The 18,791-nt window shown below is 39.7% G+C and overlaps 1 protein-coding gene across 3 annotated transcripts in view; it reads right to left on the bottom strand.

The window, feature by feature from the left end:
- ALDH1A1 (aldehyde dehydrogenase 1 family member A1) overlaps nt 1-18,791 on the bottom strand; it is an 88,490-nt gene that overhangs the window by 25,844 nt on the left and 43,855 nt on the right. For all 3 annotated transcript variants that reach the window (XM_030565836.1, XM_030565837.1, XM_030565835.1), the window contains 2 exons: nt 11,225-11,329; nt 3,386-3,526 (listed from right to left, as the gene is read on the bottom strand). In XM_030565836.1, coding sequence (XP_030421696.1) covers nt 3,386-3,526; nt 11,225-11,329 — 246 coding nt within the window. The remainder of the gene's footprint in view (nt 1-3,385; nt 3,527-11,224; nt 11,330-18,791) is intronic.

Below are 18,791 nucleotides of genomic sequence, written 5' to 3'. Positions count from 1 at the left end.
GACATGGTACCACACAACATTTTGATTAAAAAACTTGACTATAAAATTAACACGGCACATATTAAAGAGATTAAAAGGTGCTAACTGATAGGTCGCAGAATATAATTGTAAATAGGGAATCATCATCAAACAGACATGTTTCTAGTGTAGTACTGCAGGGATTGGTTCTTGGCCCTACATTATTTTGCATTTTTATCAATGTTTATGAAGAAACATAAAATCATAATTAAGTTTGCTGATGACACAAAAATTGGGGGAGCAGTAAATAATGAAGAGGATAGGTCACAGATACAGAGTGACCTGGATGGCTTGGTAAATTGGGATCAAGCAAACAATCTGTGTTTTTAATATGGATAAATATAAATGTATACATCCTAGAACAAAGAATGTAGGCTATGCCTACGGGATGGGGGAAACTCTACCTAGGGTAACAGTGACTCTGAACAAGTTTTGAGAGTCATGGTTTATAATCAGCTCGATATGAGCTGACAGTGCAACACTGTGACCAAAAGGGCTAATGCATAAACGGGAATTCTGAGTAGGAGTATAGAGGTTATTTTGCTTATGTATTTGGGATTGGTGCAATTTCTCTTGGACTACTGTGTCCAGCTCCGGTGTCCACCGTTCAAGAAGTATGTTGATAAATTGGAGAGGGTTCAAAGAAGATCCATAAGAATAAATAAATGATTAAAAATCATGCCTTACAGTGATAGACTCAAGGAGCTCGATTTATTTAGCTTAACAAAGAGAATGTTAAGGGATGACTAGATCACAGTGTTTAAGTACCTACAAGGAAAACAAATATTTAGTAATGGTCTCCTCAGTCTAGCAGAGGAAAGTATAACATGATCCAATGGCTGGAACTTGAAGCTAGACAAATTCAGATAGGAAATAAGGTGTAAATGTTCAGTGTGGGCAATTAGCCATTAGAATAATTTACTAAGGGTCATGGTGAATTCTCCATCATTGATAACTTTTAAATCAAAATCGGATTATTTTTTTAAAAAAGATATGCTCTCGGAATTACTTTTCAGAAGTTCTATAGTTTTTGTTAAACAGAAGGTCAGCCCAGAGGTCTTGGAATCTATGTATTTATGAACACTTCCTATCTAAAGTGAAAGAGGGATCCAATATCATGGGGAAGGTGTGGGAAATAAAAACAAATTAAGGAAAACAGAGATGTAAAAGAGGTTTTGGTAGGGGAGGGAAGGAGTAATTAGATATTATAGGATCGGCAAGTAAGAAAAAAACAAATCTGACTGCTTCAGCTGTCTTGTAGAAGTAGCTTATTTTCCTTCTCTCTTCAAAGAATCATAGAACTGGAAGGGACTTCAAGAGGTGACCTAGTCCAGTCCCCTGGACTGAAGGCAGGACTAAGTATTATCTAGACCATCTCTGACAGGTGTTTGTCCAACCTGTTCTTAAAAAACCCCAATGATGGAGATTCCTCGCTAGGCAATTTATTCCAGTGCTTAACCAAACTGACAGGAAGTTTTTCCTTATGTCCAACCTAGACCACCCTTGATGCAATTTAAGCCCATTGCTTCTTGTTCTACCCTCAGAGGTTAAGAACAACGTTTTTTTCTTCCTCCTCCTTGTAACAACCTTTTATGTACTTGAAAACTGTTATCATGTCCCCTCTGAGTCTTCTCTTCACCAGACTAAACAAACCTAATTTTTTCAATCTTTCCTCACAGGGCATGTTTTCTAGATCTTTAATCATTTTTGTTGCTCTTTTCTGAACTTTTTCCAATTTGTCCACATCTTTCCTGAAATGTGGCTCCCAGAACTGGACACAATACTCCAGTTGAGGCCTAACCAGCACAGAGTAGAGCAGAAGAATTACTTCTTGTGTCTTGCCTACAACACTCCTGCAAATACATCCCAGAATGATGTTTGCTTTTTTTGCAACAGTGTTACACTGTTGACTCTTACACCTCTATAGGCTGTCCTGTATGGCAAAGATACAAATATCAGTATATGTCATCATTAACATTTGTATATAAAATCCAAATCAAAAGTAAGACTCTTTTAAAATGGGTAAACCACTAGTTCTAATAGTGGAAGGCTCAAAATGTAGCTGCCTCAGTGTTTCCCAAGACGTGTGACAGCTAGTTCTTCTGTTAGGTCTGACAGGACTAATTCAGAGTGGGCACTTTGTTGAAGAAAAGTATATGTTCAGATCTGATTTTTGAAAAAGAAACTACCCAAGACACTAGCAGTTGTCAACTCTCAAGTGTGAGCAAGTGACCACAATCCCTATAAATCTTCATTTTTGGGTTTAAAAGCCTTTCGGAATGTAGGCAAGTGTCATTTAAGAAGACTCTATAGCCAGAAAGAAAGGGAAGGGCAAATGGATATTTCTTTGCAGATATTTATGTATTTTTGTAGGCTAAGTATGCTGGTTCTGTTACATTAAATTGTTGGTGCCATCTGCAGCTGCTGGCTGTATAGTTTGAATGCTGTGGTTAAATTACTCTGGGTGATGTGGCTGAATCATTGTGTCGTCTTGGATGTTAGCTACACTGGATGCTGTGACTAAATTTCTGGCACCTTTGGCAGCAAAACACTGTCCCGGTTCAGGATTTTGTGAACAATTACAATATCTGCTGGTTATTTTTTATGTAGCTAACTACTATAAGACCCTATCTCTAACACTGCTTGCAACAGCAAAGTGAATGTCTCATTGACAACAACAAAACTGGGCTATAGAAAAAGGTGTAGGTAAATATTTTGGACTGGGTACACAGCTATTTGCAGTACTGATGTAAAGTTTTAAAATGCATTAATGCAAGCTGTCAGCCATCTGATTGTTAAAATGGTCCTGTAAGGAGCACTCTGCTAAATATTCAGAGTTAGTGGTCCTCTATTTGCTCACCTTCTCACTGTCAACAGCAAATATTTTGCTGACTTTGATCTTTGATTCAAAATTTGTTGGATACACAGGAGAGGGAGTAGGAGGAAGTGGCAGCGATGAAAACGATGCGTTAATGAAATCCAAAATTCCTTTCATCTTTAAATAGTATCTACTGTAATTCTCGAAGAGTGGAGCTTCGCTTTTAGGACCTGATTTAGCAATTTTGAGCATGTGCTTAAATACCATTGAAGTTACACTGATGTTAGTGGGAAATGAGTATGACTTAAAGCTGAGCATGTGCTTAAGTGCTTTGCTGAATGAGGGTACAAAAGTGCAGGTCATTTAAACATGCCAATTAGCAGTACAAAACAAACCAGTCAGAGACTTGGCTGAAAACAAGCACTGACATCGCCTGATTTTCAGAAGGGCTGAGCCCCAACTTCTCCCACATATTCTGAGTCCTTTGAAAATCATGGCATCAGTACAAGACCACCCTTTTCCTTCTCTCTGTAAATGCTTTATACTTACAGCTAAGAGTAGACGATCTCTTTCAATTAAGTCAGCTAGTTTATTTAAGAGCCTTCCCCGTTCTGAAGCATCCATTGTACGCCATGGTGACCCAAGCTGAAAAGCTTCTCTTGCTGCTTTAACAGCTTTGTCTATGTCCTCCTGTGTGTGAAGAATATGGAGACTTATTTGATTGATATTTGATTCTGTCATATAATCCTGTTTTTTTTCTATTTGTACAGCACCTAAAGTGTGCTAGACATTTTGCAGAATAAATACAAGAAATCAACCTTGCTGCAAGCAGCTTACAGTCTAATTAGAAGAGAACAATTATTTTACATCTCTTTTTTTCAAACATGCTCACTATCACTTGAAAACTTTCCCAGTTATATGAAGGAAACAGCTGAAGTCTCAAAGCCCATACATATGAGTACATTAAGGAACTCCACTTTTAAGTCTAGATTTTCAAAAATGTACCCCCCATTTTAGCACCCACAGTTATTTGCAGTTATATTTCAATGTCCAGGTAATTGCCACAAATCAGGCATCCAAACATCTAATGTAGCCTAACGTCTGGACATAACCGCCCCCACAAGGCTTGGGTAAGGCCAGATTCAAAATATGTCTCTTAAAATATTTCCTATGATGACCACAGCTGTATTCTTTGGAAAGCAAATCATCTTTGTTTTTTTAATTGTAAGTGTAGGACCTAAGTACTCTAAATCATGGAAGTGTCTGATTAATTGACCAGGTTATAATTGTCAACCCTAAGCACTCCACAATGCTGGCACTGTCTTTACATTAAGCATGTTAACTTGTCAGCCTATGGCAGTTTTTATAATACTGTTTATTATTAATCTTTTGGCTTTCACAACGATGGAGCAATGTATATTTCACTGTGTGGGATTGTATTTTCATGGAGGGTGATCTAGGATGCAAAAGAAGCAATTAAAGGCCTACTTAGAAATGATTTGTATTTGGGAGTTTGTCGTACTTCACACATCCTGCTGCTTCTTTTCCAAGTAAAATAAAAATGGAGATTCAGTTCAGCCATTTGGTTTTTTTTTGAAAGTGTATTTCTAGAAAAAGTAGGAATCTATCTGTAGCACAATTTTTTGTGCAATTTGCATGTTCAATTTAAGCAGCAACTTCTGAAAATTTGTCCCATGCTGTAATTTGCCGATTCTCCTCTCACACTGGTGTAAATCAGGAGTAACTCCACTGAATTCAGCACTATGGTAAAATTGTTGTGAAAGGAGAATCAGGCCCAATATTTTAAATCAATATTGATAACTGAAATTGAATTATCTTTGTATGACTTAATGAGGGACAAATCATGTCATGGAGAGCACAGAAAGCAAAATAACCAGTGCAGACTTGCTATGCAGGCAGGGTCTTCCTACAGTGGGTACTTACCATCAAAGCACAGACAGCTCCCCAGTGGCTCTCTGTGTCCAAGTCAGCATGAGGTTTGAGGGCAGGATGAAGGAAAGGAGTGTGTGGAGCAAATGGATTCATGACCATGTAGCTCTGCTGACCAATCCCAGCTACATGGGAAGGCACGGTAGCTGTGGGGAATATTGAGGCTACAATAAAGCTAAGAGGTAGTTTCACTAATATTTTGTAGCCTGATGGAGATGGAGAGGATTCCTTCCCCAAGGTACCAGTGGAGCTACCACATGCATAGCCCATGTATTTGATCCCAAATTGAACATTTATACTTTATCTGTCACAGATGAAAAAACTATATACGCTGTATGATGGAATGTAATCCACATACTGATTTAGATGTAATGTTTTCCTACAAGTGTAAAAATATCAAAGGTACACAATGTCTCTACAGTATTATGCCCCATCCCTTCACTCAGCATGAATAGCAGGGGAAATGCATAGCAGAATGAGGGAACATCCACCCCACAAGCCCATGGAGTGGCCTTGCAATCTCAGCTCAATGGCTGAAGTAGCCCCCATGTACCCTTAATGTGGCCTTGCTTTGAGAGATAGGATTGAATGGTCTGCACAGTGGCAGAACCTCTTCCTCACTCCCACAAATTCACGACCCATCTTATCCACACATAAGCCAATAGTGAGTTATGGGTGCTCAGCACCTCTGACAATTAGGTCACTTATTTAAGTGCTTAGTTTAAGGCACCTAAGGGTGAAAATCTTGGAATGTGCAGATATGGTTGTAAAAAATGCAAATATGTTCAAGACATTTTCCATCATACTTGTTGAAATTTCAGAATTCTTCCATGCACTCTATCAGATATTAATGACCCAAAACAACTGTATAAAATAATAATTAATGCCATTTAATTTTATGGTGCCTATCAGCCTAAGGATAATAGATACTGTCATAAACAGATAAGTAAGAGTTAATAGTGCTTCATATCTCTTTGCCTGGAAAGGGTTAACAAGAACAGTGAGCCTGGCTGTCACCTGATCAGAGGACCAATCAGGGGACAGGATACTTTCAAATCTTGAGGGACGGTAGTTTTGTGTGTGCTGTTAGTTTTTTGGTTGTTGTTCACTCTGGGGGCTCAGAGGGATCAGACGTGCAAGCAGGTTTCTCTCCAATCTCTCCAATACAGGCTCTTATAAGTTCAGAATAGTGAGTACTAGGTAGATAAAGCGAGTTAGGCTTATGGTTGTTTTCTTTATTTGCAAATGTGTATTTGGCTGGAAGGAGTTCAAATTGGTATTTTGCTGAAAAGATTTTTAATTTGTACTTGTATACTTAGGCTGGGAGGGTATTCCCAGTGTCTATAGCTGAAAGACCCTGTACCTATTCCATTTTTTAAAATTTAAAAAGATAATTTTTACTGTTTTTTCTTTCTTTAATTAAAAGCTTTTCTTGTTTAAAAACCTGATTGTTTTTTTATTCTGGTGAGATCCCAGGGGACTGGGTCTGGATCCACCAGGGAATTGGTGGGGAGAAAGGAGGGAAGGGGGAGAGAAAGGTTAATTTCTCTCTGTGTTAGGATTACTTTCTCTCTCAGGGAGAGTCTGGGAGGGGAAGAGGGAAGGAGGGCGAAAGATGCATTTTTCTCTCTGTTTAAGATTCAAGGAGTCTGAATCACAGTGATCTTCCAGGGTAACCCAGGGAGGGGAATCCTGGGAGAGGCAACGGTGAGGGAAAAGGTTTTCTTTCCTTGTGTTAAGATCCAGAGGGTCTGGGTCTTGGGGTTCCCCGGGCAAGGTTTTGGGGGACCAGAGTGTATCAGGCACTGGAATTCCTGGTTGATGGCAGCGCTACAGGTCCTAAGCTGGTAATCAAGCTTAGAGGAATTCATGCTGGTACCCCATCTCTTGGACGCTAAGGTTCAGAGTGGGGATTTATATCATGACAGATGCTTATAGTCTATATATGATCAAATGCTTATTTTTGTAAGGATCTTTTCAACTATACAATCAAAAATAGCTAGTTAGAATCCATAAAACCAGAAAGCTAAACTTAAATTCAACTAATTAAGTCCTGTGAGCAAAAAATACAAAAGCCTGCTCTGTGAGTTGTATGAAGACTAAATTTAATATAGAAATCTACACCAAGAGACAGAGACAGATAATTATGCACAGGGCCAGGCTTACTAGGTTTTTGTTTTGTTTTTACTCTTATTATAAATGTGCATTTACTTTACATCTCACTGACCATTTGTTAAATAAATGTAGTCATGCTTTATTATTACTAGGGGCCTTCAGGATTAGTGAACTTAGCCTGAAAGAGCTATCTAACTGAAAAGAAAACAGCTCCCAAACATGTGTGTCTGTGCTTTGTAATCGTCACTTTAAAAAAAAAAACACCACTGAAAGACAGTGTACAGCTCTTTGTTAACTCTATTGTACACACAAATTAAATTCCTAAAATCTCTTGGCTCATTATCTAAAGACTAGACTCTAGAATATTAGGTTTACAATGACTGTGTAAATTACTAGATTTGTACATTTCACTAGACAATTTAGTTAATAGCAGTTTTTCATTACACATTAGTTTACAAAATTACTGTACATGAAGCAAACCTGTATGCTGAACAGCATTATTTCTTTATTTAAGGAGTTAGATTGCTTGTAAAGAATGAAAGTTACAAGAGTTTCAAATGCTAAGTGAACAGTTTCCGGTCACAAATGATTTAATTTGAGGATGATCGAATATCAGGTCAACCTGATTTGCAATGTAACTTGATTTTTAAACATTAAAAAGAGAAGTAGTTGAAGGGTAGCACTTTACATGAAAGGTACCTACAATGCTAGTGACATACAATCAATCAAGAGTGGTTATGAAATTCTTTGGATAAGGACAAAAGGAATGAAAAATGAAGATGAAGCCACGCTGAGCATCAGCTACAGACCACCTGGACTGGAGAAGGACAAGAATGAAAAATTCCAAGACCAGATTTCATAGGGCCAGATTTACTACTGTTTTTTTTAATGAACACTTGTTATAGATGTGCATTTGCTTTACATCATACTGAGCATTTGTTCAATAAATGCAGTCATGCTTCCTACATCATGAGTCTTCCTGAGGTATTTGAAACCATGGGAAACCATTCTCATGAGAGACTTTATCTAGCCATCTGTTTTATAAGAAATAGATCCAAACTTGCATAGCAAAGATGTTCCAAACATTGCCAGGTATCTTACAATCAGCTCTTGTGCTTGGACACCTATCAGACAAATCATACTTGGACCTGAATCCTGTCATCAAATCCACGGTGTAGGTATCTGGTAAAGTCCTGAAACCTGTAACTTAGAATCCACAGAATTATGCTTCAGACAAAATATTTTATGTTGGATCTGGATCTGTATCATATTAGGGCCAAATGATTACTGGAAGGGGATGGGAAGCTGAGCAACAGAGGCACTGAATTGTGCTCCTATGTATTCAAAGGCTGAACACATAATAAAGTAAACAAATTATTTGGTCTAGTAAAAACCAATAAAACTGGCAGAAATCAGAAAAAAATTAAAACGAGGACAGTTAGGGTAAATATGAAGGGGTTTTGGTGACAGTGAAACTATGGGTATGACTCTGCAATTTAAGTCTGGGCGCAGATTCAGGCTTGAGCCCAAACCCTCTTCTGTCTACAGACAAATCTCTCGGGCTCAGACTTAGGTCCTAGGATCCTGCAGGGGTGGAGAGGTTAAGCCCAAGTCAAGCTTGGACCCAGGATTTAAGCTCCATGCTTTACCGTGTAGACACAGCCTCCTCTGACTTGGTCCTGGGAGTCTGCCAAAAGTATCTCACAGTTCCATGGGATAATTTCCTTTGTCCTCTCTGTCCTTAGCATCTCCAATCCACTCAAGGGAAACAGACACAATCCCCATTGGTGTAATGCAGCAGCTTGGTAAGCCAGTGTTTAACACTTCCATTGTCTTCCCAATGACAAGCTACTAACACACCATGAGAGAGCCTTCTGGGTTTCCAATGAAAGCTGAACAGAAGCAGTCTTTTGCAAAGCATGCTGCTCCATGGTCATGAGAGCACAGCCAGATTTGGGTAAAACTCTGGTACAAAGCCAGCAAAACAGTGGACCTTAGTCAGAGTACTTGGAATGACCATGCAGACCAGCAAATAGCAAAGAAACTGGCAGCATTGCAAATGTACTGGCTCCGTGACCAGTGCAGGGAGCGGATTAATCATTTCAAACCAAGGACCAGAACTGCACCTTGGGCAACTCACTGTCATCATGCCCATTTTATGAGGAGTTTGACTGGAAACAGCTCCATTCAGGAGGAAATGACTCGCCTCTGGCTTTGCAAAGACTGTGAAGAGCACAGAAAGCCACAGTACAGCACTGGCGTCTGACGAAGTGGGTATTCACCCACGAAAGCTCATGCTCCAATACGTCTGTTAGTCTATTAGGTGCCACAGGACTCTTTGTTGCTTTTTATAGATCCAGACTAACACAGCTACTCCTCTGATACAACACAGACACTGGAATCCAAATGGGTCATAAACATCTCCAATGGGATTTCAGTCTGTTAAAAGCACTTTCAACAACCATTCTACACCAGCTGATAGTGTAATTAAACCATCTTTTGCCAGGGCTTCTGAAAGCAGGGTACAGTTTCATAAGCCAAGGCAAAAGGGGTTACATGCAGTCCTTCAGAATAATGGAGGGGGCAGTGACTCTGTTGATGTCAGTGTCATTTGGTGGGAGTAGTGTCCAAGCTTGTTCATTCTCTAAGTCACAAAAGGGACTAACCTAGCTTGGCCATGTCACGGTTTTAGGGTAATTGTGAGCTTCAGCCCAATAAGCATTTCTTTATGGCTGTTGACTTAGTGGGAATTATGTATATATAATGAAAGCAGGACTGGATACTTAGTATTAAAACAGGTGCAAAATAATTTTAATTAAATTAAAAAACCCTGAAAAATTGTGTTTTCTGTATTTTGTTATTAATTTCACCATGGACCCGTTTATATTCATAAAAATCATTATTTGTGTGCAAACTTCTTGAAGCAAAAATGGGCCAATTTTGAGGCCAAAAATGATGTCACAAATGAGAAAACTTTATAGAAACAGAAAAAACGTGTGCCTGTATGTGCTTGTGTATACGTGCATACTAGGAATGAACATACACAAAGGCAAATATTTGCATGAATGAAAACATTAACAGATAAAATGAGTAATTTTTTCCACAGGTCTAGTTAAAAGTTTTTCTACACTTGTCAGCTAGAAATAGAACACTCGCATATCAGGCTTCCTTTTAGAGAGTTCATCCAAAAAATGTCTCTGGTCATCAGTTCTAAAACAATGGAAACAAAAGAGCCTTCTATATTTAAACATATCACCCTGTACTTGATAATGTGCACTGAAACTAGATAGTATTCTTAAGCGAAGTTTTTTTCAATCAGAAAATTATACAAAATTATGAAAACATAGGAAATTTGCTCTTGAGTTCTTAGGGTTCCATTTCAGATTTTTGAAGTTACTGTATATAAGTGTATCTTTTTTCCCCCCAAGTGGTCTTATACATGGCAAAATAAGTACATTTCTCTTCAGCTGTTACCAACTTTTGCAGTCCTCCCATCAAATCTTAACAATTAAGCATGTATGAGCCAGCTCTGTTTTGCAGGAACTGGTGCTGGTGATTCAGCAGGCAGCATTCATCACTGCAAATCTGTATTAAATCAATGACCAGCTGTGCTGTAAGGAAGCACTATCTTACTGGAAGTGTCGTCATTCATAAAAGACATACATACAGAGTTGTGTCCACTTGTTAGCAAAGATTCCCTGGCATTTTATATAAGAGTTAAGGGGTTAGCGTGGCCAAATAGCAGTGTGGCTGACTATTGTAACTGTACTTACACAGCACATGCGCTTAGTGTGAGTAGAACTATTAAGAAAGGCTTTCACAGTAAGCAAAACTTTGAAATAAATCAGTCAGTGATGAATAGGTAGTATCCCAGTTATTTTCATGGCATCAGGTATATCATTATATCTTGACTGAAGGAACAATCAGAACAAGGAGCTGGGCAGTATGGCAGGAAAGAATTCAGACATAAATAGTCAGTATAATAGTAAGATGAATTGAGAAAGCAATTAGCCAAACACAGGGCTTTGTTTCTAAAATGTTCTCTTTTTTTCAAGTTTACTTAGGTGACTAAATCCTTCTCCAGTGTACAGTAGTTTGTGAATCTGGTGTAGTGCCCAATACAAAGATCTTGATCCTGGTCTCAGCATAATCAATAGCGGCGCTGTTATGGAGCCAAATGCTCTGCTGGTGGAAGCTGGTATAGCTCCACTGAAGTTGTGGAACTGTGCCAATTGGAACCAGCACAGCATATGTCCCATTGCCTTGCAAATGCTGGATTGGATACAAAGAAAGCTGTGAGATGGCAAAGCTTTAACAACCTACCTTGTCTCCTTCTTCTACCTCACAAATTTTATCTCCAGTTGCAGGGTTATAGACTGCAAATTTTTTGCCATTAGTTGCATCATGCCATTCATTATTTATAAATATCTGCAAGGAAATAAGGAAACAAAGAGTGGAACATCATCAATAACACAGATATAGTTTATTACCTGTTTTCAATGAAAAATCAACATGGTATCATCCAGTAGCTGAGAGCTATCCAATGATCCTTTTTTGTTTTAGGTCCCTATGCATCAATGGGATATAGGTCCCTTCGATTTCTGCAGAGTAAATATGGATAAATAAATGTGGAATTTTAAAGATTTTGAAAATTTCAATAACATTCACTTATCTGCTTTGAGTCACCATTGACTTAAAAATGCAGCCATTCTCTCATGGTTTTCATCTCATATAATAAAATAATTGCTTCTTTAAGATGATTGGCACTCAGGAAAATAGCACAAGTGAATAGAAGGCCTATTCTATTCTATATGACCTATAGAGTCTTCTATCCACTTTCACAACTACTGCAGCTCCTCTACTATTAATATACCCCTTTAACATGGGTAGGGATGACAGATGGAACTATGTAGCTGTATATTCTCCTGTTCTACTCCACTGGCATACAAGGATCTCCTTGGGGGAACTGAGCTCTGTGCTGCACAGGGAATGTAAACTCCCTTGTAGCCCTCTTAAAATCCTGTCTCCTCTTTGCCCAGCAGAACCACACAGGTTTTGCTGCCAGGGGAGCCTTTTTGCCTCAGAGGCAGACAATTTGTCACCTAACAGAAGATGACAAACAACTAGGTCAGAGTAGTCGTAGATATTTTAGAGGGATCAATTTTATTTAACCATTTATCTAACTTTTCTTTCATTTCCTTTCAAACAACATGTGTCTCTGAAATGAAAGACAACACTAAAGAGCTGCAGCCAGTTTAATGAATCTATAACAAAGAAGGAACCATTGAGGCATAGTGCAAGAGCCAGAAAATGCGGTTTGTATACTCCTTTATTTCCATATCACAGGAGAAAAATAAAAAGGAACACTAATCTATGTGATTTTATTTCCAAATCTGGCCTGCGAATTGGTGCTTACTTAAGTATGATCCTAATAAAAGCTTATTTAAAAGCAGAAATGTAGTGCTATTAATGTTTTACAGGAACTAATGGATCTACTTCATTTCATGGAGGAGTATCCGCACATCTAAAATGACACCGCTTATTTAGCAAAATCATGGATTGTCTTTGTAACTATTAGATGGATCTTAAAGACACATTGCACAGATATTTCAAAATGCATGCGACAATGCTGGAAACTTATTAAAGCTGTTATAAAACTATAAATTGTTGTATTATTTAAGTGAAAACATTGTGCAATGTGATATATTTTATAGCCTAGGAAGTTTCACACAAACACAAGGTGAAGCTCTTAAAAGTCTGGCAATGCAAAAGTGAAGGCTGTATATGTGCATTACAATAGTATGGGCCTATTCTTCTGCTGGTGTTGAGATCCACCAAATTTACACCAACAAGGAACTTTGTGCATAGTCTTAAATTACATAACCACATAGTATTTTTAGACAAGATGGCTACCAACTTTAGTTCCCAGGAGAGCTCCACATTGCAACCTTCATGTTCTTTTAATTTGGGGTGGAAGGGCTGTATGAATTTTAAAATATAGCTACGTATCTGCTATAGTGTTATATATTTTGTGAAAAGAGGATTTCCAATCATAGGAAATGAGAAAAAAAATAAAGGTTTTCTGATGTAGAGTAGTTTTTTTTGTGATTACATCACCACCCACTTTGAGAGTCTTTACTGGATCCCCGTAATCCACCACATCAGATTAGCATTTCTTGCCCTCACATTCAAGGCCTTATGCAACTTCTTTCCACCCTATATCTCTGATTTAATCATTTATCATGTCTGTCTCACCATTTTCCCTCTACAAATGACACCAGACTTGATGCTCCATGTATCTCCTTCTCTCACACATTTCTCTGTGACTTATTCCATGCTTTTGCCTTTGCCTGGAATACCTTCCTCATCCCAGGTAACCAAACCAGCAACTGGTTCTCATTCCAATGATTTCTAATGACTAACTTCTTGCACAGTCTGCACTAGAAGTGGGCTAGTAACATTTAAAAACAAACAATCCAAACCAATAAGCTATTCTTACCCCTAGGTATTGTGACAGGGTCAGGCCAGAGGGATATAGGAGAGTGTTTTTATTGGTAGCCAGGAGGTGGGCGGGCAAAGTCTGCCCACTGTCAAAGGAACTCCCTTCAGTCTAAGGGGAGGATCCAAAGGTCTGTGATACCAAACAAATATGGGGGACAACTAATGAAAAAAACAGGATTGGGAGTGAGGTCATAGGGCTAAACGAAGGGAATCTGATGGGGATACCGAGCAGAGAACCCCAGACAATGCCCACTGCTCCTCGAAACTGTCAAGGAAGCCAGTGGACGCCGCCCAGAGGAACTCTGCCCGGATGTGTGAATGGACAGAGGAGCGGAAATAGGCCCCACAGTCGCAGGAAATCCCGTCGGCCAACCTCCTCTCCCTGGTTCTGTAGATGGCCAGTTTGGCCAGAGCCAAGAGGAGGTTGACAAGGAGGTAATACAGGACAGTGTTCCTATTGGTATCCACTTCTAAAGGACCTCCCCCGAGCCTAAGGGAAGAATCCACAGGTCTGTGATACCAACTAATTCCGTGGGACAACTAATGAAAAAACAGGATCAGGAGTGAGGTCACAGGGCTAAACGAAGGGAACCTGATGGGGACATCAAGCAGAGAACCCTGGACAATGCCCACTGCTCCTCAAAGGCATCAAAGGAGCCAGCGGACGCCGCCCAGAGGAATTCTGCCCTGATGCATGAACGGACGGAGGAGCAGAAATAGGCCCCACAGTTGCAGGAAATCCCGTCAGCCAACCTCCTCTCCCTGGTTTTGTAGATGGCCAGTTTGGCCAGGGCCAAGAGGAGGCTGACAAGGAGGTAATACAGGAGAGTGTTAGAAGGCAGATATATTAGTCCCAGATTAAGTAGATCCCTTTTCCCTGGATCAGGTAACATGGGTGGTTCCAGAACAATCTGGAACTTGCTGGAACCAATTAAGGCAGGCTGGCTAATTAGGTCACCTGAAGCCAATTGAGAAGAAACTGCTAGAATCAATTAGGACAGGCTGGCTAAGCAGGGCTCCTGAGTTTAAAAAGGACCTCACTTCAGTTTGTGGCGTGCATGTAAGGAGCTGGGAGCAAGAAGCACTAGAAGCTGAGAGTGGGAAGGTGTATTGCTGGAGGATTGAAGAGTACAAGCATTATCAGACACCAGGAGAAAGGTCCTGTGGTGAGGATAAAGGAGGATAAGGAAGAGTCCATGGGGAAGTAGCCCAGGTTGTTGTAGCTGAAGCGCAGCTGTTCCAGGAGGCACTCTAGACAGCTGCAGTCCACAGGGCCCTGGGCTGGAACCTGGAGTAGAGGGCGGGCCTGGGTTCCCCCCAAACCCCGCAACTCCTGATCAGACACAGGAGGAACTGACCTGGATTGTCGGTTCTACCAGAGGGGAAGGTCTCTGGGCTGTTCCCTGATCCACATGGTGAATCTCTGAGGCAAACAAATCTGCCACTAAGTGCAAGACCCACCAAGATAGAGGAGGAAATTTGTCACAGTATCCTGTCATATTGATTTCTGTCTTTTTTATTTTAAGCTCTTATATAGTACTGAGCATATTGTTGGGAATTCACAAACATAATGAATAACAAAAAATGTTCTGTGGCCAGTATAAACCAAAGATAATCAAACTACTTTATACCGCAGCCTTAAAACTGCTGAGATCACTATCCAAAGATTATTTCATATTTGCCAGGAACTGCATTACATATGCAGATTTAACCTTTATGCAGGCAGAAAGAGCAGCGTGTGCCAATTTCCCTTTTTATAGCTGGAACAATCACCCTCTTGCACAGATAAGAACATTGAGATATCCTGGTGCACAGGCACACTTTAATAAAGCTAGATGGAATGGATATCGTTATCCATTATCAGTATCATTAAAATCAAGTCACTCACACAGGAAATGATTTTATTATCTTATTAGCAAATTCACTCTTACTCTGGAATAATCCCCTCCAAGAAGAATTCCTTAGACTGTCTGGATGACAACAGAATCAAATGTGAGCACTTTCTTCAAAGACAGCAGAGAAGTTTCAGGATTGGCAGGGATAAAATTGCCACTCAATCTTATCTGCTTTTTACTCTGAATTTTGTAGTCTGTTCCATATGGCACTTTCCTTCCCTTTGGTATTAAGCCACACCGATTATCCTGAAGCGGACTGCATATGTTCTAAAACTACACAAAATGAGGATTTCATACATGCATAATTCTGTCTCTCTTCTTGATGTTTAGTTACTTGTAAATCCTGCTTGAAGGTTATTATGAGTGCCTGTACAGTCGATATAAACAATGTTTCCCTATAAAATGCTGTGAAAGAAACCACAGCAGTTGCTATCAAAAAGTCTTTCTTTTCTTTCTATGTGTCGTTTAAATAATATTGCAATGTGCAAAATGTTTGTGTAGTGCTGTTACTAAGGGCTCTATTGTCCGTAAAAACCCACAATATTTCTCCCTCCAGCTTAATCACAAATTGCGTAACGGGCCTGATAATTTGAATTATCAGGCCCAAAGTGGGGACTGTGACAGTCAGCAGTGACCCTCTAACAGCTAGTAGCCTTATAATAGCTGGCAACCATTAGGCGAAAATTGGATATCTCACGGACACAGTAGCCTGAACTTTTGAACTGTCTTTTCTTATCAGTCTTGAGGCAGTTGAAGCTGGTCCTAAGCCGGTTTTTGCTGAGCAGATTGCAGAAGCGCAGGGTTTGCTAACCACCAATCAAATGCTAACATGACCAAAGCCTGTGTGTGAGTGTGTATAAAAAATTCTTGGTTTCTGTATAGAGTAAAGTTTTTTTGTACCAATGGTAAAGGTGGATATTTTGATAGGGAAACCTCAAGTCCACAAAAATATTTCCTAAACTGGGATGCCTGCTATCCTACAGTTGTATTTTTGTCTACAATTTAGTTTATTTGTATAGGTATCCAAAGAGATATATGCACAGCCACATTGATATCTTCAGCCAACAGTGCCTGAATCTCAGGTTTGTCAAAAGTTGTAAAGATAATAAGGTACTATATGATTTCCTAGCAATTTCACATGGTTGATCCTAAGGAGTCCATATGAAATTGTGGATGCTGTGAGGGGGCACAGATGCACAGCAGTCAGGTGGCTAATAAGAAAAAATCCTATGTAGTCACTAGCTATGCTGCCAAGAAAAGAGACAAAGTAAAAGGTAAATATTAACGTAACAGTGCTGTGTGATGCTATAGTATGCCAACTTCATATCTATCTGTGAAAGGAGTAATAGTGAAACATACCCTTCTTGGAAGTTGTGCAAATATTGGTTTAAGTACTGCATTTAGAGTACTGACACAATGGTATTATTTTAGAGTCCCTTACTTATTATTGTTCCTAATGTCATTTCCTCCTAATCCCAACCTTTCAGGATGTACAAACCTGTACAATGCACAAGAGCAGTGAAAATTGCAGTATCCAGACATCTCCATTAGGATAAATTATGATTTTGCTTATACAGGTATGAACTAAAGAAAATGGTGTAAAAAGTCAAAATCCTACCTATACACAATGTCACATATGTTGTAACACTGGGTATACTCCAGAGTATGTTGGCAGCTATGCTCCTTTGCAGTGTGCACCGCATAGACACATGGGTTGCGGTGTAGTGAAAACAGAAACAGCTAGTGCACAAGCCAACGTGAACAGACACTGCCACAAAGATCAGCCTCTGGCTTGCTTGAATTGCGGTACACTCATTGTCCATGCTTATGAAAACAGTAGCAGTTATCTTGCATCATGGTGTGGTAGTTTGCTGTCAGATATCCAGGTCTTCCATAGTAAGGTGTTTCTTTTGCCAGATGTTCATCCACTGTTGCACATGCTGCATGGGCATTTACCTGTAAGGACTGGACATGACTCATTGGGTTTAAGAGTTTTTGACAAGTCAAATCTTTGCTGCAAGTAATTTTTTACTTAGAAATGTTATGGTGTGCACTGTATAGCTATTGTTTTCACTGAGATCTTCAGGTAAGATGGTAAGTCTCATAATGACCGTATGAAGAGCTGTCCTTCACACTCCTGTTCTTTCCACTAGAACTAGAAATCAACATTTGTTATAGATGGATTCTGACATGGTTCTACGGTTCTGAAGCTTTATAATTTAAAAATACAGACCCAGATGGTAGCTCTATGGCGGCTGCAAACAAAATCTCATCTGATTGGCATTCATCTTCAGTGATAAAAGTATAGTACAATCCTGAGTCTCCAAACTGTTTGGGTTACAGGAATTTATTCCAGATCATCAGAAATGTGGGAAATTGGCAGCTCTGCAAGGGTTTAGCTTCAGCCTTGTAAGGTTTAGGCAAGATTGAAGTCTCAAGTTTCTTGTCTGGGGATTTTATTCTACGGCTTTGGGCCCCCTTGCCCTTATCATGGCTCAGTTTCACAATCTGGAAAATATAGATAATATTTCTCCTTCCCACAGGTGTATTGTGAAAATTGATTAGTGTTTGCAAGGCACTCTTAAGACAAAGAGGGCTGTATTTTACTATTGTTATTTATCACACACAGACAGCATTTGACCCACAGAGGGCTTGGTGTGAAGTGGAACCTACTGCAGCTCTGCAGAAAGAGAGAAGGTTTCACAGGGTTGCACAGTGTGCGTGTCTACTGTATGCTGTGGAGCACAGTTCTGCAGGACTTCTTTATGCGTGTGACCAAAGGTCTCTTCTCGGGTGGCATAAGGCAGGATTATCTGCTGCGTGAATCCTCTGGCAGTTGGTCCCCAACTGGCAGCTGGCTACTCTGCAAAGGCTTCAAGCCCTGAAGGCTTCAGTAGCAACTGAGGAGTGATTCCTAAACTACTCTATGGCTTCGGTGAATGAAATTCCTCATCCCCAGCTCTGCAGCAATCCTCAGTGTGTACCATGTTACTCAAGTGAGCCTCTACAAATTGGACTTACCCCATGTTTATCCTTTAGCAAGAAAGATTTCCATCTAACTAGATATAATTGTTGCCCATTCTAAAATAGTGGGCAGATATGCCAGCTAAGGAAGGTAAAATTACACTTCCCCTCCCCAAATAAATAAACCAGTTCAATCCAAGGTTATTTTCTCAAGAATGGCTTCTATCATTACAAAAAGACTCAAAACAACAGCAAAACAAGTTAAAACACTTGAACCTGGCCAGCAAGTCTCAGTAAGTTGGGAAGGGAAGAACACACTCTTCCCTACAGGTTACCTTTTCTAGGTATCCTATAATTCCTGTCATGGAAAGACTTTCTCTCTAAGAGCCATCATATTCCCCCACAGTGAGCTAACTGCTCCGGCTACCCATTGTATTGTTCCAAAGATGGTCACCTGACTTCCTGGTCATGTGCTCTCTAGACTTGCAGTCCCTCCCAGGAAATTATATTTCCCAGAATGCCTGCTCTTA

This window comes from Gopherus evgoodei, chromosome 6 (genome assembly GCF_007399415.2).
Source record: "Gopherus evgoodei ecotype Sinaloan lineage chromosome 6, rGopEvg1_v1.p, whole genome shotgun sequence".
NCBI classification, from domain to species: domain Eukaryota; kingdom Metazoa; phylum Chordata; order Testudines; family Testudinidae; genus Gopherus; species Gopherus evgoodei.
Note: the sequence above shows the minus strand (reverse complement) of the source record. Positions and strands in the feature narration are given on the sequence as shown.